General features: G+C 36.3%; 1 protein-coding gene across 1 annotated transcript in view; it reads right to left on the bottom strand.

Moving 5' to 3' along the window:
* Positions 1-23,737, bottom strand: part of PIP5K1B (phosphatidylinositol-4-phosphate 5-kinase type 1 beta) — a 62,410-nt gene that overhangs the window by 17,643 nt on the left and 21,030 nt on the right. Inside the window, exons 4-12 of the mRNA XM_066339081.1 lie at positions 23,388-23,505; positions 19,724-19,876; positions 17,981-18,280; positions 9,498-9,706; positions 7,753-7,836; positions 7,592-7,640; positions 6,965-7,049; positions 3,440-3,595; positions 2,529-2,673 (exon numbers count right to left, since the gene is read on the bottom strand). Of these exons, the coding sequence (XP_066195178.1) occupies positions 2,529-2,673; positions 3,440-3,595; positions 6,965-7,049; positions 7,592-7,640; positions 7,753-7,836; positions 9,498-9,706; positions 17,981-18,280; positions 19,724-19,876; positions 23,388-23,505 (1,299 nt within the window). The remainder of the gene's footprint in view (positions 1-2,528; positions 2,674-3,439; positions 3,596-6,964; positions 7,050-7,591; positions 7,641-7,752; positions 7,837-9,497; positions 9,707-17,980; positions 18,281-19,723; positions 19,877-23,387; positions 23,506-23,737) is intronic.

Genomic DNA, 23,737 nt, shown 5'->3' with positions numbered 1-23,737 from the left:
TAAACCAGAAGTTTCTGACAGGTTACAAGCAAATTCAGGTGCTGTCTACTTTGTGCTATTTTACATTGAAGAACAAGGAAAAAGACTGATTAAGAAGATGCCAAACTGTAATTCTATTAAACAACAAAGCAGAATGTCAGAGTAAATTACATTTTTAAAGACTGAAAGCAGGCTCACATTTGAAAACAAATCTTTAATTCATGCTTTGTTTCAAAGACTGCTCCAAGCTTTCTGTTTATCAGAGACAAATGGCAAAATGAGGAGTCCTGCATCACATAATTTTCTAATATTCAAAAGAAGAATTCTGGCAAGAAAAATCTCAGATCTGAATCTATAGGTCATTGTAGCATGGGGTGTTTTTTGGTGGGTTTATTTTCCTGCTAGCTTTTTTAAGGACAGGACTGAAGTTTCTTCAGTGAACCATAAAAAACATAAGTAAAACTTCAGAAGTATATATTATTAAGTGACAAGAAGAAAGAGTGACCTCCTTGAACTGATGCCAAAAGAAGTGGGTAAGAAACAGGAGGTGCCTGGAATCTTATGGAAGTTAGTTCAATACTGAACATGCTTAACAGCTTTCTTGACCCCTAAGAGAAAGCCATTAGCTATGGTAGGGAAGCTAATCTTCATTGATTGTACATACTGAGATTGTGACACACATTGCTACTTAATGAGAATTAAAAACTGCCTCCAGGCCCTAGCTGGAGAGGGCACAGCTAGACCAGCAAAGATGTTAATTGGTAAGCCTCTATGGCAGATCTCTTGGCTACAGTATAGATGTTTTGGCAGAAGATGTGGAGAGAACCACACATCTGTGAATGCTGGTAGCAAGTCTGTTGTTGTAATGATGAAGTCCATACCTGGACTGCAGACACTAACAATCTGATTTTGTAAGAGAAGCATGTTAATCACATAGCTGGCAACATGTCCTGTATTAGAGGTTATTTCATTGGCTGAATCACAACAGGAAAGTAAATGAGTCTAGATATACAATCAAAGTGTAGATCTGCTAAAAACTATTTTAGAATTATTTTGGAGTATCTTTACAGTAAAATATAATGCAACTACTCATAGGTTTTCTTTACAGTTAATTTTTTAGAGAGTAAAGAATATTTTAAATGCTTTCAATGTGAACTCTTTATTCAGACATCTACTGATGCTGATACAAAGCAATTCTGTAGTTTTATTTGATGCTTAAAGCAAAGAAAACCTGTCAGTACTCTCTAATTTTATTTCTATCAAGAAAAAAATTTTGTGAAAGATCATGAGTATTGAAGTCCTACAGATAACATGACACAAGTTGAAGTGAATGAGCTCTATTGCTACTAATGCTTATTCATCAGTAGTTTTATTTCCTAAACTTGTCTAGAAACATTTTTGTTCTGCAATCAGAACTTCATCTTCATTACACCCCAAAACATGCCTCATTCAAATTTTTACAGGAAACCATCAGATGTTTGAAAGATGCCATATCAGTGAGAATTATTTCAACTTAATGGAAGTGGAAGCTGTAAATATCATTTTCATCAAGTAATTCTGCAAGTAATTTTACTTTTTATGTAAATACAGTTGTGAAATATTTAACAGGAGGTAAAATCCCACTGCCTCAAGATTGCTTTTAAAATAACTGGATTTTTTTGGCAACATGCAGTTTATAGGAAAGAACTACATCTTGGCACATTAGTGCATTTGTCAAATTTATACATTGAGTAGTTGAGACTCCAAATAATTCCAAACAATATTCAAGATGCCTGAGTGGCTACCCTACTTGATTAAAACAGGCAGAGAAATGGCTCAATACAGTAAAGAAATCTGCAAGCAGGCAAGATACAACACAGCACACTTCAGGCGCACAAGGGAGCATAGAGGCACATACAGAGACCATCTCCCACGAAGATTTACTGGCTTAAGCATACTATTGGACAGACACAGCTGAAATACATTCTAACACAACTCAAATCACATTCAACCTAGCTCACTAGCATCTGCACAACTTTTCTTAAGATATTCCTGGTTTTATACTTCCTGGATTAAAATCAGACAGACTCTAATCCCACCCATGGATGAAGTTTCACAGAAATTTACTTCAGAAAATGGTTGTTATGGAAGAATTTAAAGCAGACATTTCAGCACTGCACATTCAGAAGAAAGAACAATTTCTCCTTTTCCCAGCACATTGTTTTCTGCAGCTGCTTAAAGCTACAGCCAAGTTACATGAAGTAATTTCTACCCTGACCTTAATGTCATTTGGTTTATGGTACAGACTAAGGCCCAAGCAAAGTCTATCCAATTCAGTTTTGGAATGTGAAGAAGAATTCATATAACATTTTTCACCATGTTTATGCTTTCTATTTAATGATCCTCAATTATAATACGTATAATTACAAACAAATACATGATAAATCCTACAAGCTTTTCCCTCCTTCACTGGAAAGATTAAGTTACAGAGACACTTGCCCCTTCTGTTGAGCACAATTTTAAACTTCTAGCAGAACAGTGGGGAATCCTCTAACATATATGGCCTTTACCTGCTAGAATAGAGTGTAGGCTGATCATGTTGACAGTGCTCATCTGCATTCAAGGAAGAAGAAGAAAGTGTGGTTGCCAAGGAAGCTGCTTCAAACAGAGATGGAGTGCTTGGCACTAGATCTGGCCGGTGGTGTGAACCTAGTACTGCATATGCAGAAATAAACAATGTTAACAAATTTCATTTTAAATTGAGCCCAAGAATCTTCATGTCAGTGTACTGAGTCCCATAGTGCCCTCATCAGCTTCTTGAAGTTTCTTAATGTTTGAATTGATGAGATGGTAGCATTTGTATGCCCATACCCACACTCTTTTGTATTACAGAGTGAATTTCAACTGCTAACAATAGAATATAGAGTTCAGCAGAATACAGAGTAAACTCCATGGTCAAATATTAGGCAGAGTTATGAGTTATGAATTCTTCTCAGTCCTGGGACTATTCTCATGCTACCAGGGCTTACTTATGAATTGGATTAGGCAATTGGTTTGTCTTTCATCATGGCTACAGGCAAGTTCTGAAATGGACAAAGTTGTATCTCTTCAAAAAGACTCTGGGGACAATGGACTGAGCTTCAGAACACTTCACGTGATATGCTTTTTTACAGGCCAGTGAAAAGGATAGCATTGGCTCTGGCCAATTTATTGACTGTGGTTAATTTATTGGCTGGGCTGAGTTCATTTTTTTAGGATGCCCTGAAATCTGATAGCGTAACAGCACATTACAAACTTTGATTCTGACTTCATCTTGCTCCTGCAGGTCCATTTTGCCATATACTACTAGGTACCCTCCCCATAAGAATAACCTGACTAATTTTGAGAGATCAGCCCTACTGGTGGTGTTCTAGTTACAGGACTTCTAGAGCTTATAAAGAATTTTTAAAACCATCATTTAGGTTGATTTGAAAGACAGTACCTTCTTCATCAAGGCTGGCATAACTTTGTCCTTCAGCAAGAATGCCATGCTTTTCATCCTTCCAGTCCTGGCTAACAGCACATACTATTTCTTGTGATGCTGCCTTTAGGGCTGTGATGGAATTGCACCGTTTCTTTGAAGGTGAAGGCTTTAAAGCTGCATTACCAAATGAACATAGGTGTTGAATGATGTAATCTTATCTCCCTGCACATCTTTAACAGCATATGAAAAAGTAAGTCATATAGAAAATCTAGGTTTTCAATACAGATGAAGAACATGTCCAGAAGCCTACTTAAAAAACATTATATTAAAACTAGAGTGAAAGGTACTGTTATTTCATCTACAAGAGAAGCAATTTTGTCTTTTTCATTCTCTTACTGCTTATTATAGGACAATAAGTCAATTCACTGGCAACACTAAGTTAAAAAGCTCCTATAGAGTACCAACACATGTAATCAGAGACAGAATGATACAGAAAAAAACCCTAGAAAATAGGAAAACAGAAAAGACATTTGGAGTATTATGAGAGTTTACAAGAATTTTTTGAGCTGTTAACTACTTCTGTGTAATGATACTGCAGAATTTCCACTCATGTGTCAAACATTTCTTTTGGGTACAATAAACACTTCCAAAATTTTAATGGCCTACACACTCGGGTATCAGTACTTCTTTTCTAATTCTTAGCAGGGCCTGTCTATTGAAAAAGCATTTTGAATCAAACTCTACAACTGGTCATGGCCACTACTACTGAACTATGACTCCATCTGTAGTTCTCCAGCAGAAGGATGCGAGCTATTTCATTTACTGTTTTTCAGCTGCTGGCTGCTGATCTCCATGCATTGGCTGCAAAGTTACTTAAGATGCACTATAACACATCTTTCATTGTTTTACTACGAAGTTCAAATTACATCAAGTCACTTGGCTAAAGATGAAAAAAATAATCAGATACATAGTTCCAGGGTATTTTTAAAAAATAACATAGTAGATAGTTGCTGAGCTAGCCTCTGCCCAAGGCTAAATCCACTTATTAAGTTTTTGTGGTTAATTATGCATGGTCGTTCTGTGCAGCAGGGGAAAAAAACAGATTCAGAACAGGGTTTAAGTGTTTAAACTGACATCTCTGACTCGAAGCTTAGAAATAATGTTCATGAAGGCAGGAGCACTCCCAATTTTTTATGAAAGAATGATAATGCATTTGAACCATTAATGTGTATAAAAGTACATTAACAGCTCTGTATACAGAAGAAATCAATAAGAGTAGGATACTTAGACAGGTTAATAGCCTGGAAATATGAGACAGATGAATTAAGATCAGAGAGAAAATTAGGCATGATATCCTTTAATTGCACATTGTAGGCTTCAAATACAGAACAGGTTGTGTCTTGTCCTGGAAAAAATTTAGCAGCCAGAATTAGAAAGAATTGGGGGAAAAAAGATTCAAATGTTGAGGTAACATATATGCCATTTATTTTATCAAACAGGAGTATCAAGTAGTAAGGAGCAGACACTCTTTATTCTTATCAATGCAGAGGAGTTCCTCTGAGTATTGTCTCAGACAGCAGAACTCCCACCAGTTCTTTGGCAAGATTATTCTAAAATTTAAAGAGTACTGGGTCTCAGGAGGCTCCTTTCTCCTTTAAGCTGAATTTTGCTTCACTTTTTGTCACATTATATCAGATTCTTCTATTTTCTTATTAATCAATCTTTTCCAAAGGATTTAACTTTCAACACATTGAGTTGCTAATTTATTCCAGTCTTTTTTACTTAAATCTTATTTAGTTATTTAGTGTTCATTTGTTTTTTGTTCTCTCTGTCCACACAAACTTGTTTCTCACTCCAGATAACTAATGAGAATGTTAAGAGACTGACGCCTTAAGTTTTAGCTGTCATGTTTTTCAAATTCTGTGCTGCCTAAAGCTGTAGTTCTGAGCAGCATATTAAGTGCTAGTAAGCTCTCTTCACAGGTAGACAAAAAAATCCTTTTCCTGCTGAAGACCAAAGACAGCTTTCAGACCCAAAAGCATAAACCACAGTGGGCTGAAGAGAGAAACAATAAGGATGAGACCTCACAACCTGAAGCTGTAATTGGAGAATTAAACCCCAATATGCAAATGGACCAAAACTCATAAAAGTGTAAAACCCCATGACTGGTCAATCATTTTGTGACCATTTTAAGTCCACCTTGGGTGTAGTCCTGGTCAGGCTCTTGTGCTGCCCAAGGTGTATCCTAAAGGCCCCTCCCTGGCCCTGCTGCCCACAGTGCTCTGGATGCAGCCCATGACATGCTTGGCTTTCTGGGCTGTGAGTGCCCATGGCTGGGTCATGTCCAGCCTTTCCTCCCCCAGCACCCTCAAGTCCTTCTCAGCAGGGCGCCTCTGATCTGTTCATCCCCCAGCCTGTGTTGGTATCTGGGGTTGTCGCCACCCACACGTAACACTTTGCACTTGGCTTTGTTGAACCTGGTCAGGTTCCCATAGGTCCACTTCTTGAGCTTGTCCAGGTCTTTTTTGTCCCACATCCCCATCCTTTCTCTGCACTTGCAACACTTCAGCTTGAATTTCCTTTCAGTAGCATGGTCAATTTATATAGAAATTATCCATAAATTCATCAATATTTATAAGACTCAAAAAAAGTCTTATTTTACTGAAAAGCTGTCATAATATATCATGCATACAGGGAATCACTAGTTTGAGTTAATTCAAAATTTCTCTTTTTCTTTTAGATTCCTTCTTTCTACTTAAAATATCTTACTTGTTTTATTGTAGTTACTCTCAGCCTTTTCTTTTCATCTGTCTATGATATTCTTTTTCTTATTTAGAATTTCACAAAATACTTATCACCTACACTTCTGCTTTCTTGTTGCACTATCAGTTTTCCCTCTTCTTTCATATGCCTTTACACATAATCATGTTTGTTGTTCTGATCTGCCAGGTCTTTAACACTGGTTTTCATGGGCAGGGTCAGAGTTCATAGGCTTAAGTGATCTTTAGAAAAGTGGTATCATCTTTAGACAATTTGCAGAGCAACAAAGACCAGTGTGACTTCCAGCGGTAGAAAAAGTAGTGAGAATAAAACTACATCTGAACTTTTACTGGAAAAGCCGGTATGAATGTTTCTCTAAACTATTTTTTTAATTAGTTGAATGCTAAATAATTTCCCCTATTTGAGTCAGTTTTGCCTGGGATAGTAATTGGTGAGTGATCTCTCCTTGTCCTTATTTGAAGCCACTGCCTTTTTTTGTAACTTTTCCCCCTTCTAGTTGAAGAGGGGTAGCAATCGAGTGTCTAGGTGGTCACCTGAAGCCATCTTTAGAGAGTCCTGATGTGACAAAAATACATAGTATCTAATTCTCTGTAATTTTACTTGTAGAGTAAAATCCCAATTGCCAGAAATTTAGTTTTTCATTGGAGCTGCAAAAGTGCTACAAGATGTTGAAGACAGGTTTATTTTTATTGCCAAGACAGGAGCCTTATAAAGTTATGATTATAAAAATATATAAAAAAGTAGAAGTCTCTACTTTCTTACCTTGAACTTTTTTGAAAACTCTTGCATTCATAAACTTTAAAAATCTGTCTGCATAAAAACTTGGTCGGTGAACTGAAACAGTATCCTACAAGATTGAAAAAGATCTCAGACACATTTTCCACAAGTAAATCACAAGTAAGATGTCAAGAAAGAAGATGGACACCTCAGGTGAGCTATATTACGTGTTTCAGGCATAGAGAAAACTAGTGAATCATTACCACTTTTTTCTCTTTTAAAGGTTGATTATTCAATAACTTTTTAGGTATTTCATTTATGAAATTATGAGTTATGAATTATACAGCTATATTCTGCACAATCTTCCAAGCATTTGAAATGAATTTTTTCAAATTAGGTATATTTTTCAGTTATAGATTCATCAGTGTTCTACTAGGTGGCTAGACTTGAGTAAGTTGTAAGAACTAACTAGTATTATTAGTTGTTGAACTAATCTGAAAGCTCAACAAATAAAATCAGAGCATTTATTGAGAAGATTTCAGCAGCAACTCAAATCACATGTTGAAGTTAGACTACAAATATACCAGAACTAGTTTTTTTCTGGTCAGCATGAGTCAAAGGTCCACTAGCTAAAATATCAGCAGTTTAAAAAAAATAATAAAATCTACCTACCCCATCATAAACAAGAGCTTTCCAAGAATGTTCCAGCTTCTTCATTAATCTAAGCATGTAAAGAAATAAATCAGAACCGCTTTATAAAACTTCCACTTTTATAAGTAATTTCAGAATATTTTGCTTAGCGATAATTCATTGAAAGTTGAAATTCAACTTACCTGTAAGACTGGAGAATATCAATAATACCCATAAATAAAAGCAGCTTTTCACCTTTATAGCTTTTTGCTGGAATACCTCCCATTCTAAGAGAAACAACATAGTTAGAATACCTTTTAAGACTTCTTTGATCACCAGATACCAGCTGAACTGTACCCACTTGTAAACCCAAAGGAACAGACAATATTTAAGCCAGATGCCACAATGCAAAGTCAGTCAAATGTGAGTCACCTAGCATGCAACAGATTTTAAATGGAAAATTTGAGGTTTCTGGGACTCAGTGGTAAATATCCATAATTAAAAAATGAGGAATATTTTTAAGATACATTTTAGATAGAATAGGAAATATTCAGATTATCTGAAAATTGGAAAAAAGTGTACATCAATTTATTGCTAAGGAAAATACGTAACTTTAGATAAGGGAGAATTTTCTCACTTTATTGATCATAGGTAACAGATCAAGTCACAGAGAGTCTGCACATTAATGAAAGTCTGAAAAGGTTGTTTCATATATTTTTCACTAAAAATTATATATTACTGTGCTTTTCCAAAATTTCTTTACAGACAGGGAAGTAACAAATACAGCAACAGTATCAAGCTGAGAATCCTGACTGCATGGGCCTCCAGTTGGTCCAAGGTCTATACTCAGCCATGGATCTTCATTCTAAGACCCTCTTTTCCTACTCAAACACCTAGAAAAATGGTCAATTTTAGAACCTCAGCATTGTTTTTTGCTCCACTAGCCATTATATCAATATGAGAGAGAGTGTGCAAGGAGCCACGGAAGGGCTCCACTTGTCAGGATCTGAGTAGCACTACATTAGCTCAAGTGGTGTGGGTGCCCAGGGTGGCAGCTAGTGCAACCTCTGCCATCATACAACAGTTCTGGACATCTTCTGTGTGAATGTGAGTTATAAAAATCAAGTGAAATAAAGTGCTGTCTAATTATAGTCTAGAGTTCTCAGTGTCTGGAAACTCTCTGTGAATGTTAAATATCCTAATTGCTTTCACTTCTTTGCTGTAGGTTTAAGCACAGATTTCTATATCATTAATTGTATTTACCAACACAGCTTCCTTGAGAACCACGAGAAAAGTAAATCCTTAATTTATATTAAATCCTCATTCTAACGAAGGAATGATTATAGGCAATGTTGAATGGCGAAAATAATGCTCTCGACAGCACTTAATATATTATGAAGGAAACAACATGATTGTCCATATATTCAGATTTCTATTCTATTTCTATTAAAGTTTTTGCTAGACAGAAAAATAGGAGAAAAACATCGGTTCTTAATTTCAGGAAATATAATATATGACTGCACATCAGTTGTCAATAATATCATTCTGTGAACATTGAGTATACTACTTCAAGATGAAAACAATGCCTGTAGGAATATCCATTTCAACGTTAATTTATAGTTATTGCTTTGATCTCACAAGGCTACTCCCAGTTGAAATTATATTATAGCTGGGACTCTTGTAATAGCTGTCTAATAACATCTCTTTTGTAAAAGAATGTATGTGTGCATACGTAATTACTCTGAATTATCATGTATTTAAAGCTGATCAATTTACTGGCCAACATTCCAATTTCATGCTCTGTGGCAAATCTTGATGATGCAGCTTTTGGAGAAGAAAAAAGAAAAAAAAAGCTTAATCTTTCAATTCCTGGAATGCAGTGTACTCATGAATGTTTTGCCTGCTAATAGTTTTCATAGTAATCTAAATAGCAGGTTACAGCACTTACGTGTTTGTTGTCTCTCTCGTGACAGAGTCTCCAGACTTCCCAGGGCCCTGTATAGACTCCATGGCTGTGGAATAGAGAACTTTCTGCCCTCCATGGCGTTTTGTGTCTGATGCACTCTGGGAACACTCTTCTTTTTCTTTCATGTTACTGTTCAATATGTGGATTCCCAGAAGCAGACTGTAATCCATGATCTTAAAACTTTCTAGAACCTATCAAAGAAGGAATGAGTATACTGAAACCACAAAAGAATTACACAGCAGCATTTTGCAAACCTGAGTGAAAACACGCTCTCAAGGCACAAGCTTCTCTTACCAAGAAATGTTTAGAATGACTGTTAAACAAAATCCTTTTACTACCCCACACAGGTCAAAGTGCTAGTTATCTAATTAGCTGAATGCTCCTGTAACAAGTGGGAAAGAAAGATGCACAGCTGAAATGTAACATGATGTTATTTTGTAGTCAAGGAAGATAATTCCAGGCAGCACATTCTCTTTTGTAGCAAATAATCAATTAATGGTTCCATCATATACTTATGAGCAATACATTTTTAAAATTATCTCTAATGCACATTCCAGACCTCTCTGAACATTTTTGCCTGTACTCCTTTCTTCTCCACCTTCTATTTATAACAGAGCCCATACTTTTGGAGAATTTTCAAAGGTCGGCAAAAGTATTTTCTACCACCCTCTTATTAGCAGCTAATGGGATTGGAGTACAAAAATCATGTACCTCTCTACTAGGTGAATAGGGCCTATCTAAACTCAAAGGACAAGTTCTACTTCTGAAGCATGACTTAATCAGCCTTCTCTTTTAACTATACCAACCATTTCTTCTCTCACACACAAGTACTTTCATTTGTGTTAGTCAGCTACACCATGACGAAGTCTGGCATGCTGTCACTGACAGGCAATACAGCTCAAGTCGATACCCAAAAATGAGCTAAAGCAAGCTGTGATCACACCTAGTAATATGACCAAACTGTTCACAGACAGCAACTGTGTTTAATTTTTTACACAATGGTGCTGCTAAGTGGAGGGAGAAACACCATTAACGGCCAGGAGGAATATGCTGTGCCACTCACCTCTCCTTTACCTCATGCCACTCAGCAGTGATTCATTATACTTTTTGGCACATAGTGCCCAAAGATAATAGTGTAATTTTTGTCACAGAATCAAGAGGCAATAGTATGTCTTTGCACATGGACAAGAAAAAAAGTGATTTTACAGAGATAGGAGCAGATTCTAGGTATGTAATTTTTATGAAGATTATCCAAGCATAAATATTTTCAGTTAAGCAGAAACATTCCTTCCCTTAATTAAAAAAAAAAAAGAAAAAAAAAAGCAATTTCAGCATTTGCAAAGGTTTAAAAACTATATGGCAGTAAATCAGTTTGCCTCTGTATGTCTAATCATAAGGTTTTTATACAACTTATTCTAATTGTTGGAAAAATGCTCATTGCTCAGATAACCAGAGCAGTGATGAAACAAAGCATAACACACTGTAATCTAAATGTAGAAAAACACAAATTCAGACCTGATTTTCAGACTCAAAGAATGACTTTAATACACCATGGGTTTGCTCTTGTGCAGTGGGATCCTACACAGCAATGCCTTAGTTCAAACAGAACAAGAAAAAGGCTGCTAATCTATGCAGTCTAATCCTGACTAGTCTAATCCTTAAAGTAGTACTAATCCTTAGTAGTCCATACCATCTTCTAGTGACAGAACTCACAAAGGATTTCATACACAACAAAAAAAGTGTATTCTAACCACAAGATGCTGAAATATTATTGTGCATCGTGTGGAACTGTTGGTGGTTTACAACCATAAATTGCAAAAATAGCATGGCTAACAGGTACAAATGCACTTGGTGTGAAAAACTTCCAAAATTTTCTTTACTGCTTACTTATTGCTACCCTTTACTGAGACTCTCTCAAATAGAAATGATGATATAATGTACTAATTAAAAAGATGTAATCAATGAATGCTTGCCATCAAATGCTGGAAGTAAATTCTGGATAGGCTGAAAAATAACATCTTAGTAGCACAGTAAGCAACACTGTTTATTCAAAACCAGAACAGCAGCTAGTCAGGCTTGGGAAAAGCATTGCCACAGTTATATTAATCTATTTTACAGTTATAAATTACTGCTGACAGCTCTTGCCTTCAACATATTCTTTATTGCATTTTGAATTAGGTCACACCAGACACATGATTTTACTGCACTAATTACATAACCTATGTTAAGGATTGGATGTAGTCTCACGGGAGGCTGTGCTGTAATGTGCTGCTCCTTCTTCCACAGGGGCCTCTTATGTGATAAAATCAATCCTTCTGACTACATCAATTCATCAATGCCACTTAAACCCATACTACTTATACAGTACAACAGACTATGCCTTGACAATTTATGATTTTGTAAGATTACAGAAAAACATAAAAAAAAAAAGTAGCTATTTTATTATTACAGTTCATTATCAGACTGAAACATGTTCACATCCAATGGATTAATTGCAGTACAAATTCTTATAAACAGCACACAGCATGAGAACCTTTGTCCCCCATACACTCTGTTCATGGCCCTACTCAGAGGTGGCATTATACTGCCCATGAAGTGTCTTCAGGATATCATGACATGATCTGGTCCTGTCTGCCTACAGCTTTGATGTACAGTTCTGATTACTTTCCCTTAGAAATGTGATAACCAAACCAACCACTCCTTACGCAAATGAACCTTTGTGACCATATCTAAGCATGTTTTGCTCCCCATTTGTTTCTAATGAAATTTCTGGTAAGAAATAATTAACCAGAATAACAAGGAAGAATCTCATAAATCAGCATCCAACAAAACTTTGTTCCAAACTCCTCGTGTCTGTATTGAGACAGCTGTCTTACTTCTTGATAAAGTAAATCAGTTAGATTTACAGCTGAATATATCTGAGGGGTTCTCACATATGTATCTTCATTAATATTTAAAGTACAAAATTGTGACAATTTTTTAAATATGTAAGTAACATTTAGCACACACGGTTGTACAAAATAATCAGTTTCAACAAGGTCAAGTTACAAAATTAAGAACATCGAGACATTTCTGTGCTGAGGTTTGTTTGCAGATACTTTTGATGACTTTAGGACTGCTTTTGAAATGTAGCAAGTTTTTGCTACAAAGGCACCAAAATGATAACCTAATCTAATGAAACAAAACACCACTCAAATAAATTACAGTATTACATGGTAATTCATAGTAAAAGTAGAAAGCCCTGTGAAACACCTGACTCTAACCAAGTGAGATCACCAGAAATTTGCATAAACTCCTAGAAATACATTACTTGTGTAGCTAAAGGGAGGAAAAACTCAATCTTTGCTCATGTAACCATTCTGACATGTACTGCGTTAGCAAAATGGCACTGTGGGGTTTCAGCAAGAATGATCTTGATCATGCTGTGTACTAACAAGTGGTGTATTTGATATTTACAAGTAAACCTTCAGTTCATTAACTTAACATTAAATTGTTCACCTTGGTAGTATTTATATAGGTGTTCACTCACTAGCTACATGGATTCTGTCAACACAGTGTTGTCACTTGGTCACCAAGGACAGCTGTCAAGTGTGACTTCAGCTGCTCTGAAAACTTCCAAATGGCAAGTGACATGCCTTGTAGCTTTAAGCACTATTTTGCTTCATACCATATAAAAACCCACAGTAAAATGGCATCACGAAATATGTTGTTTCAGAATATGAAAAATTAACTCTGAATCAGGTTTTCTTTTCTCTGATCTTATCAGATGTTAAAGCATTCTGTGAATTATCTTAGGCATAGTTATACTCCACTATCTCAGCCAGTGACTAACAGAGCAAAACAAGTATTTCTGCCATGAAATGTAATTTTTTATTTTATATGCAGCCAGCCGAAACGACACACTATCTGGCAGAGAAATCTGCATTTTCATTTGCTATCCATGCAAAACAACATGCAAAAAAGTCATCAGATCATTTCCATAGAAGAGTAAAAAAAAATACAGCTCAGAAGAAAAAAGATACAAGCTTATTTAATGCAAGTGTAAATGGATAACTATGCAAGGAAGTATTTCCTCTCCTGCAAGCATTTTGGAAAAGGACCACAGGAATTAACACAGTAGAAAGAAGACTGATTTTACAACAAATCAATAATTACTCTTCAACATAACGAGCTATATGAACTAAACACCGATTAAAGGACTGTCTCACAAAATAAGGATTTCTTAGGAACAAGTTTATAAATGTCAATGCCTAAAACTGGGTCTGGTTTAGAAAAAATCTATCCTGAGAAAATGAATCACTATATTCCCTCCAAAGCGTAGGTGGAATCACTTCCTATTTCAATAGAATTCTCAAAGTATAACTAACACTCTGAAACTAACAATCTGGATCCTGATTTTAAAAGTAAAAGTAATGAGAAATTCCTAATGTCAATTGATATTACAGAAGTGATATCTATTAAAGATACAAGAGATCTACAGCATCATTCTATGGTCATTTCCCTCAAACTACCACTTCTGACAAAAAAGCCCTTCATCTAAGATTAGTAGGTTCTCCATCTCCATGCCACATCATTTTATTGCCATCTTTTTTTCTGTCCTATGCTGCAGTTTAATAGGTCATTAAGTTGTGCCAACACTACTGTTAGTAAGGATATGCTTACTGAAGTTATTTGGTTTGAAGAATTATCTATGTAGATCCTTTGAGGTAGAAAAAAGCAAAAAAAAATTGCAACACACACTGCACATGCTACTAAGTTATTTCAGAAATTCTGTGGATAAATTTGGCCATACTAGGTCTCCATCACAGTTGCTATAGCACAAAACAGATGTGCATTCACACCATAAAACTTTGTAGCAACTGGCTAAAACAGCAGTGATGAAAATTATACCAAATCTCAACTTAGGAGATATGACCCTCTTAACCTTTAAATTTCCTTGCCTTTACAGGCTTCTTCATTAGTTGCTTTTAAGTGTAATTTCCTCAGAAAAGTCCAAAGCTCTTTGCCATAAAGGTAAAAGGCAGCCTCTCAAAAGCCATTCATTTTTCAATAGTTAAAACATCTTCAAATTATCTTTTTTCTCTTGAAAACTACATGTCCACAATTTGATTGGACACTGCTTCTCCAACAAGGCAAGGATAGGATAGTTACACTAAGTCTCAGCAATAGTCTGGAATTGGAAAACTAGTTCAAATTTTCAATTATGTACATTGTACATATGATAAACTCATGAATGTTCCATCTTTAGGAACACTGTAATATTACACTCCTTGGTTAGTTAAAGTGCAAATACTGCAAAATGAACTGTGAGGAAAGTTTTCAGACCCTGTCATCTCAAGTGTGAACAAAACAAAAAGGGGGTGCATGAACTGAACAATGCTATCAATCTGTTCTTTTCCCAGCACAGATAATCTGGAAGCACCAGCCCAAGAGGGATCACCACAAGCAACTCAGGTTCATTCTCTAACTGGGCTGGTCATGCATCTTCTCATCAGTACTGCCAGGAGGTGTGACAGGCCAGAACTGATACTCCAGCAGTGGTCCACCACTGCAGCACTGCATTTCCTGGGGAAGGAGCTCTGTGTCAGTTGTCAAGATGATCTGTGTTGGCTGAGCAGAGGTATCAGGAGGCCACTTCAGCTAAGCAAGGAAAGCACAGGACAGCTTGTATGTGAAAAGCCAGCATACAGGACAGGTGAGAACAGAGAGGCTAGAAAGAAGGAATAGAGAAACACTGTCTGGGCATCTAGGAATGGCAGCTGTGGTCAAGGAAGCCAAAGGCTAGGTAGAGTTTAGACTGGCAAGGAATATCAAGACACAGAGAAAAGCTGACCAAGGAAAACATGGGTCCATTGCTGAATAGAGCAAGAGATTCAGTGGCAGCAGTCACAAACCATAGCAGGTCCCCACCACCACTATCTTTCATTACCAGGAAATTCTGCCGGGCCTCTGAACTTAGCAATGGATCTTAAGGAGGAGAGAGTCAAGCAGCCAGACAGGATGTTTATATTTTAAAAGTAGGAGAAAAGTCCATTGCTTCCTGATTCTGATTTCAAATATAAGCAGTGGAAACATAATCCAAATCTAAGCAACACAGAAGAGAATCTTAGTCCTGGAATACTGGAAAGATCAAGAATTTCCTTTCTTAAATGAATTCTAAATTTCAAGGGCCTGCACTAACTTTCTCACCTTGGAGTAGCAGCAAAAAGAGATAAAAAGTTTCAAGTAAAAAGCTGGTCAGTTACCACTGACACTATTCATCCAAATACCTCATGGGCAGAAAAAAGCAGAGGCAACACTGATGTCCTTTTCACAAAATGGATTGAATATTTCTAGTCTTTTTAAAGACAGAAGTAAAAGGTAGTGAGATCCAACCTTATTAGCTGAGCAAGTTCCACTGTATGAAAGATAAGTGTCCGCTCCCTCTGTTTTACAACACAGAGTAGGACTTGTTTGAATAGAAAAAAAGGGTAGTTAATTTTTTTATATACATATAACTTTCAATGTGTGTATATACATATATCTACAGATACATACAGACATATACTTTATTGTGTAGATGTGCATTTATGTAAATACACTGATTACTGTAGGATAATTTTCTTCTTTATTTTTAATACTTTTAAAATTTTGCTGGGCCTTTAAGAACTCTAGACTAACTTTAGAGTTGTTAATTAAAGATAAACACTGAAAAGGATTATATTAGCACTCAAATAACAGGCAGCAGGCATTTTCCCAGACTTTCAAAGAACCAGTAAGAGTCCCTTCATATGTAACAATTAAATGATTGATTCTTGTTTTCACTTTTCAGTCCAGTTCTGTATTTTAGATTCCCACTATTATTTCCAATACAATAGATTCCCCCAGGCTTTAACTGGGTAAGTAACCTCGGACAAGTGGGGGCTGCACAGATCCCCAGATGTGACAAACTGATGTATTCTGTGTTATCACACATGGTAGGAGCTCAGAAGACACTCACTGCAAGAGGCTACTGAGAGAACAATGTGTTGTGTTAGATAAATGTCTCATGCTGAATATGCAGCTGAACATTATGTCACACAAAACAGCTTTACAAACCAATCACAAGGCATTGCAGGACTTCTGTGACAGTTAAACAAAAAGTTCTATTCATGTGCAAAAACAATGCTTTCCATCTTGTACCACAGGTGGCAATGAACAACAAACTGATACTCAGGGTGTCTCTTCTATGTCGTGTGTTCAGACTATCCATTTTGGGTTTTTATTATGAAATTCTTAAGATTTCCTTCAGACAAAGCAAATTTTTTCTCTCCAAAATTCTGGGAAGCTCTGGGAGATCTGGATTCCTCCTTTTCCTGCTTTATATTTTCTTACCCATACTACAGGAAAAAAATTACAGCAATTCTCTCTGTCTATAACAGGAACTGATTCACTTACCAAGGTGGTCTCAAAGAGCAATGATGGGTACCCCTCTTCTGCCTTGAAAATATTATGTGGACAGCTTTTATGTAGACTTTTCAGCTGAGGAAGAAATTACCTTGCTCTACAAATAAGACTGCTGCCACAAGGCCTGCATTCCCATTCCTAGCTAACCAAGAGACATATTCACAGCAACTCTACATACAGTTTATCATACATAATAAAAGTTCCACAGGGCTAGCTATGCCTCAAGAAAAAAGTAATTAAAATCTCCAAATTAATGGAAATCATCATCATCATCAAATCTACTGGACTTTATTCCTGTATTAATCTGTATTGCCACAGATGGATTAGTGTAATCCTGGATGCACTAAGAAAAAGAGGGATAGCCCTGGAACATACGGTTGTGCCAGATGATAAACTTATTGAGCCAGTAATGTGCTCTGGTGACCAGAATGTCCAGCTGTATCCTGGGGTACACTGAGCATGGTACAGCCACCTGGTTTGAAGGAGGTGATTGTCCCACTACACTCAGCATCAGTGCAGCCTCACCTCAAGAACCATGTGCAGGGCTCTACGGTGTAAGGAGGAATATTAGAATGTGTCCAAAGGGAGGCAACAAAGATGGTGAATGGACTACACACAGGGCATGATTTGGGAGGAGCAGAGGAGGATATTAGGTTTGAGGGTGGCAGAAAGGGTGGTGCTGATCTCTGGTGCCTGGCGATAAGATGCAAGGAAACAGCTTGAAGCTGCACTGGGGAAGTTCAGAATGGATAATAGAAAAAGTTCTTCAGTGAGATGGTGGTCAAGCACTGGAACCAGATCTGCAGTGAAAGAAATGTTCGTGGTCCCCACTCTGTTGGTGTTCAAAAAGGATATGGACATTCTATTCTATGACTGTGATCTCAGATCACAATAGTTTAACTAAAATACAGGATTCATCAATGCTCTGCCATCCACAGTTATCCCTCCTTAAATAGCATGGAAAACAAATGGAGGTTAAGTAAGCTGTACTGAGTAAATTTAAAGCAGAGGTGAACACAGAAGTTTAAATATATACTCACTCGACAGTCCCGCTGTAGTGTTTTCATTAGTGCACTGTGTGTTTCAGAGTCAAAATACAACCCTTCATGCATATCTTGTAGGAAATCCAAATCTTTGAATGTAGGGTTGGACTTCTCTCTCTCTTTTCTTGATGCTCTCCGTTTGTATGTGGAGCCTTTCAAGTCGTATGTGAAATGCATTTTCAAGGCTCGTGGCAAAACATTGTTCATCACAACAATTCTAATATTAATGCCTCCTGACTGAACACAGTACAGCCCATAAAATTTGGGAAGAAGAGTCCTTGGATTCTGGTTCAGATTCTAAAACAAAAGAGATATTTTTAAATATGTCTATTTTCAATGAACTTCCATGCTTAAGAAAGGGGGTTTTTTGACAGCAAAGGACATTAACATGAAGAAATTTGTGTATGTTTTCTTATTCAGTATAATTTCTTCAACCAGTTGATTATCTTTGTGGGTTTCTATTCCAGAGAGCTAGCTAGCATAGGCACTGTCTTTTTTGCCAGGAACTTATAAAGGCCAAGAGCAGAGCAGTAACTACAGGTTTCTCTTTCTCACAGAAAAGAACAGATTGGCCAAACCTAAAAGCATCCCAAAGACTTGTTATTTTTTCTGACCTGAACAACCTTTGCATTTTACCTGCTGGAAGGAGTTTAGGTCAAATGTAGTTCTCATTATCTTGATTTGGATTCTGAGAAACAGAACCCCTCTCTCCATGAGGCTTTACAAACTCAAGGTTAGTGCCAAATGAGCAAGTTATTTCCAAAGGAGTGTGACGCCATAACAGACTCACAACTGTCCATCAGAACAGAAAAGTGTAAAATAATCCAAATTCCACAACAGGTAAAACAAATTAGGTTGGAGAGGATAACAGAGGTGAATAACAAAACAGTACCTTCCACCATTGTCCTTTTTGATATGTCAGTACACTTTTTTTTTTTTTTTACACACACACACACAGTGAATCCATGTTACTTTAATGCAATAATGACAACATTCCTCATTTTAGTATAAGTGGAAGGGTAATTTTTCAAGTATTTACTTCAGAAAACAAAGCAAGAAAAGAAAGTCACAGGTCTAATAATACATAGTCCCATATACCACCCAGAAGAATGTCTGTTTGTATGTATGAGTGGCTTTTGTTAAAAAAAACAAACAAACAACTAATTAAATTCTACTTACTTTTTAATTAGTGTTTTTCCCCTCAGATGACACATAAACCCCAATACAACAGACTTAGAATTAGCCCTCAAAAAGCTCCATTTAAAAAATAAGTTTTGAACAAATTACATGGATAAAAATATCTTTTATATCATTCCTTAACTACATGAGAAATGGAAATTAGAAGTAGTTGGAAACAAAAGGGAAACTGACCGGTCTAGTTTCTTTGTCCACTCTGAGTGAAATGCAGAGGGTAGACAAACACAAAATGGAGAAAAAAAAACTGAATTAGAAATTTAGAAACCTTATTTTGTTACTAGTTTATTAGAAGCAAAGTTTGGTACCAAATTAGATTATGACATTCAGCTTCATCTTGAATGCTAAAAGAGCACCAATTCTTATCTTATATATATTCTTGATTTATATCTATTCTTTCTGTTGGGTGTGTAGGCTGGTAAAAAAATATTACAAAAAAATACAGATAAATCCAGTGAAATATTTCAAGACAAATGAAACAGAATCTTCAGAAGTGTGACATGAAACAGGAGAAACAGAGGTAAAATACAGTCTTCAATTACTTACCATGTAATAACCTGGCAAGAGCTTCTGAAGAAACTCAGCCTCTTTGTGTTGAACTGTTTTGATGATGAATTCGTCACCACTAGTTACAAAAAATAAGGACCCACTGGCACCTGGGTTGGACAATTCAATTAACGGTTCACTGCAGATTGAGTACTGGAAGAGACAAAAATTGCTTTTCACTGCCAATGCGTGCATTACCCAAACACAAGTGTATTATGAAGAACGCAGGTTCAAGAACGTACAAGAGAAATCATGCAGCAACACTTCTGCTGCTGGCTGAGGTTTGGCAAGCCACTCAGCCTAGATTATGCTGCACAACCATGGAAGAGCAGCTGGCAGCTGAGCATATGACCTCTCTTCAAGTCCCAAAGCAACAGGTGAATGTTCCTTTGGTGGGAAGCAAGTGGTTGAGGTGGAAGGAGTCAATCTCCATGCTGTCAGCATAGCAAATTCTGAGTCAAAAACTTTGAGAAGATATTTTCACTGGAACTGTTTGCTTTTCATATCTATTTTGAAAGAAATAGGCACAAGATGGTAGAAAAATAAACTAGAAGTAGAGGTTTCTCATTATAGACAAATAGGCAAATCCTGTTCTTTGCAACTGGGATTGAAACTATTAGACTGATAGACTTGATATAGCTATAGCTACTAATTTTAGTATAGTAAAAAAATTTTTTAATCTTTTACTAGTTTTATGACTGAAAACTGCTTGAAACAGAAAAAACCCTCAATACCAGTAAGCAAGAAAAACTGGAATTTGAAGGACCATTATATTGCGTATGTAGACAGATTTCCTCTTCCACAGGACACATTAAGAATTACAATCACTTAAGGAGGAAAAGGATACCAAAGATACTCCTTACTAATAGAACCATATCTCATACAGAGACTAATGCACATTTATTAACTGTCCACTATCCTAAACCTCATTCAAATTAAATGGAGAGTAGACATTAAGCTCAAAACCCTAGAAAAATCTTTTTATACTAAACTCGAAAACAGTGATACTAGAAAATCTAATAAATATGTTCTTTTGTGAGCACTTGAATAAAGAAGCCTATTTCCTATGGACTCATGCCAGGGCCTTGATGCATCTTCTTATCTTAACTCCAGCTAAGGCTTACAATTTTTAAGAGAATTTTGCATGCTATATAAATATTTCCTCTCCCTGCTTCCACTCAATTCCAATTAATACAAAATACCTTTCTTTTAAATCCTATAGTTGCAATTTTCTTCAGAGAGAATGGCCATATCACTCTGTAAGACTACAAACCTTTAGACCAAATCAGCAGTTGTACTTCAACAATTGCATTATTCTTGCCAAAACATTTGTATCTTCATGAGTAACTATCACTGTGATAAACATTTGAATGCAATTATCCTAAACATTTAAAGCTCAATAGAACAGTATAATATAAGCACAAGACATTGACCTACACTCTGCATTGGTCATTTTCCAGTGGTATGCATCTCTGTAAAAGAGTCCACCCACAAAAATGCTGCTATACAAAGTGCCCAGCAAATTTTGACTGGACACCTCTGAAAAGGAAATCAAAACCAAAGTGGAGAAAAATCCTCAAAGAGCCTGACAACTGAGCATTGATGATCAAGAAGTTTCCCTGCAAAATGACAGTACTCCATGAGGTTTCCAGTGACAATTTAATTCTACCAGCTATTCAAATATATTTACACTTGTTATCCTGTCTGACTCGTACAGTTACTCTGCTTATCCTCCTTGGAAAAGGTGAAGCTTCAAATCTTGAGCTTTACATTACTTCAAATTAACAGTGTAAACTCACATATGCTTGCTATAATTTCTACTCTTCTAATTTTACCTCACATACCCTTCAGCCACAGCTAGACAATCATTTACTACTTACCACATACCACTTGTGTGTTTTCCTGTGGCAAAGGAAAAAAGAATCTGCAGCAAGTTGTCTTTACCTGGAACTTCCCTCAGGAAATAGTCTTTTTCTACCTAAACTAACTGTCACAAATCTTATTCACAGCATGCAGTCTTTGTATACACTTTAACTTCTGCTACTGCAAAGGCTTTTCGATGGAAAAGAAGTTGCAAGTGATAACAACTTCACTCTAGGAAGTACAGTCTTTTTAGCAGCTGGACACAGCCCACCTACTTCAGTGTTTGCCAAGTGCATAAAAAGAGATAAGATAAATTACACATTGCATAATGACATTACTGTACCCATTATGTCATTGTCTCTGAGTTGGAGAGGAATAGGTTTGATGGGTGGATCACTCAGTGGATAAGGAATTGGTCACACTCTAAGAGTTGTGGTCAATGGAAGAAAGAAATTCTTCACTCTAAGGACGTGAGGCCTTGGAGTGTGTGGTCTAGAGAGGTTGTGGATGCCCAATCTCTAGAATTGTTCAATACTACACTGGATGGGGCTTTGAGCATCTGGTCTAGGGGAAGGTGTCCCTGCCCATGGAAATGAAGTTGGAACAAAATCATCTTTAAGCTCCTTCCAATCTAACCATTCTACGACTCTGTGATTCATTAAATTCCCAACCTTATTTCCTTTCTACTCCATTCATAATTCAAATTAATTATTTTTTTTTTATATATGACTATGATCACGAGGACTAGGAACATGAAATCCATACATTGCACTAAAGAATTAAAATAAGACACCCACATTAAGACACCCACATTCAAACTAAATAAAAGAAAAACCAGCTAAGTTTTGCTTTCAAACTTATAGTCCATATAGGAATAAAACCCCATTATAGCACACTTGAACACAGCAGGAACAATTTATTTAGTACTATATTAATGTTTCAGAATAATCTAATCAACTTTTCTTTTTAATTCACTCAAACCATTTCAAATTCTTTTGGTTTTAAAGAAGCCATTATAAATATTGGAACAAAAGGATTTTAAAACTCATTCAAAAAAGTGCACAATAAAACTCTGACATACAAAGTTGCTAATTTATACCAGGACTCTGATCCTTGGGTGAACCACCATGAAATAAACTGAACATTGGACAAACATCTAGAAGACAGGCAAACATCTAGAAGACAATCCAGCTCAGCATTCACCCTACCCTTCCAAAAGCAGAACTACAGGAGAAATAAATCAGTGGATACTTGTCCTAGCAGCGTGCAAAGTGGTTCCACCAAGTAAATCCTGTTTTTACAATGTCAGCAAATTTGTAATTTCTTTTCTCATATAAACTGAACACTGTGAAGGAATAAGTCTTCAATTTATGAAATAGAGAGAACAACAGAGGTATTCTAAAATGCTTCATTTTTAGTCTGACACCCATGTTTCTCAAAGCTAGACAGGAACATTTGTAGATTTCACTTTAAGTGTGTAAGTAACACAAGTCACACAAAAGTACTTAATTAGAACTGAATTGATAAAACACAACTACTGATCGTAACTTCCCTAGAAAAAATATCTGAATAATGTGGATGTTGCTCTAGTGAATTAACAAAGCAGTTTTTTTTTAATGAATTATCTCAAAGATAAAAAATTAAAATTTTTGTAAACATTAAAAATATTCACTAGTTATATACCCTTCCACACACAACATTTTGTACTGATTTGGGTACTCTTAGGAATCCTTTTCTGCCACAATGAAACTAGCATGCTGTATAATAATTTGTAACTCAAAGGAAAACTGCAGGCTCTTACCAAATAGTCATCAGGCTTGATACCAAAGAGTTCTCTGAAATAGCGGAAGGCAAGAGGTGCATATGTCTTAAATCTGAAGTCGGGGTAATGATGAGCAGGGGTAAGATTGCTCCCTTCACTGAAAACAAAAACAAACCAAACCAAATTACTGAACAATTATTTAGCACCTAGCTTTACCTTAAAGCTGCCTAACTTGACTCTTTGCTTGCTGAGAAAGGAGCATAAATGCAGATAAACCCCTCTATCACCATTAACCATTGTAAAAGAAATGTCTATGAGAGACACTGCCAGCAAATTCCTTTTTCTCCCCTTAAGGGAAATTAATGTTTTCACCACCTGTATGCATTTGC

The sequence above is a fragment of the Sylvia atricapilla genome, chromosome Z, assembly GCF_009819655.1.
Source record: "Sylvia atricapilla isolate bSylAtr1 chromosome Z, bSylAtr1.pri, whole genome shotgun sequence".
In the NCBI taxonomy this organism is placed as follows: domain Eukaryota; kingdom Metazoa; phylum Chordata; class Aves; order Passeriformes; family Sylviidae; genus Sylvia; species Sylvia atricapilla.
Note: the sequence above shows the minus strand (reverse complement) of the source record. Positions and strands in the feature narration are given on the sequence as shown.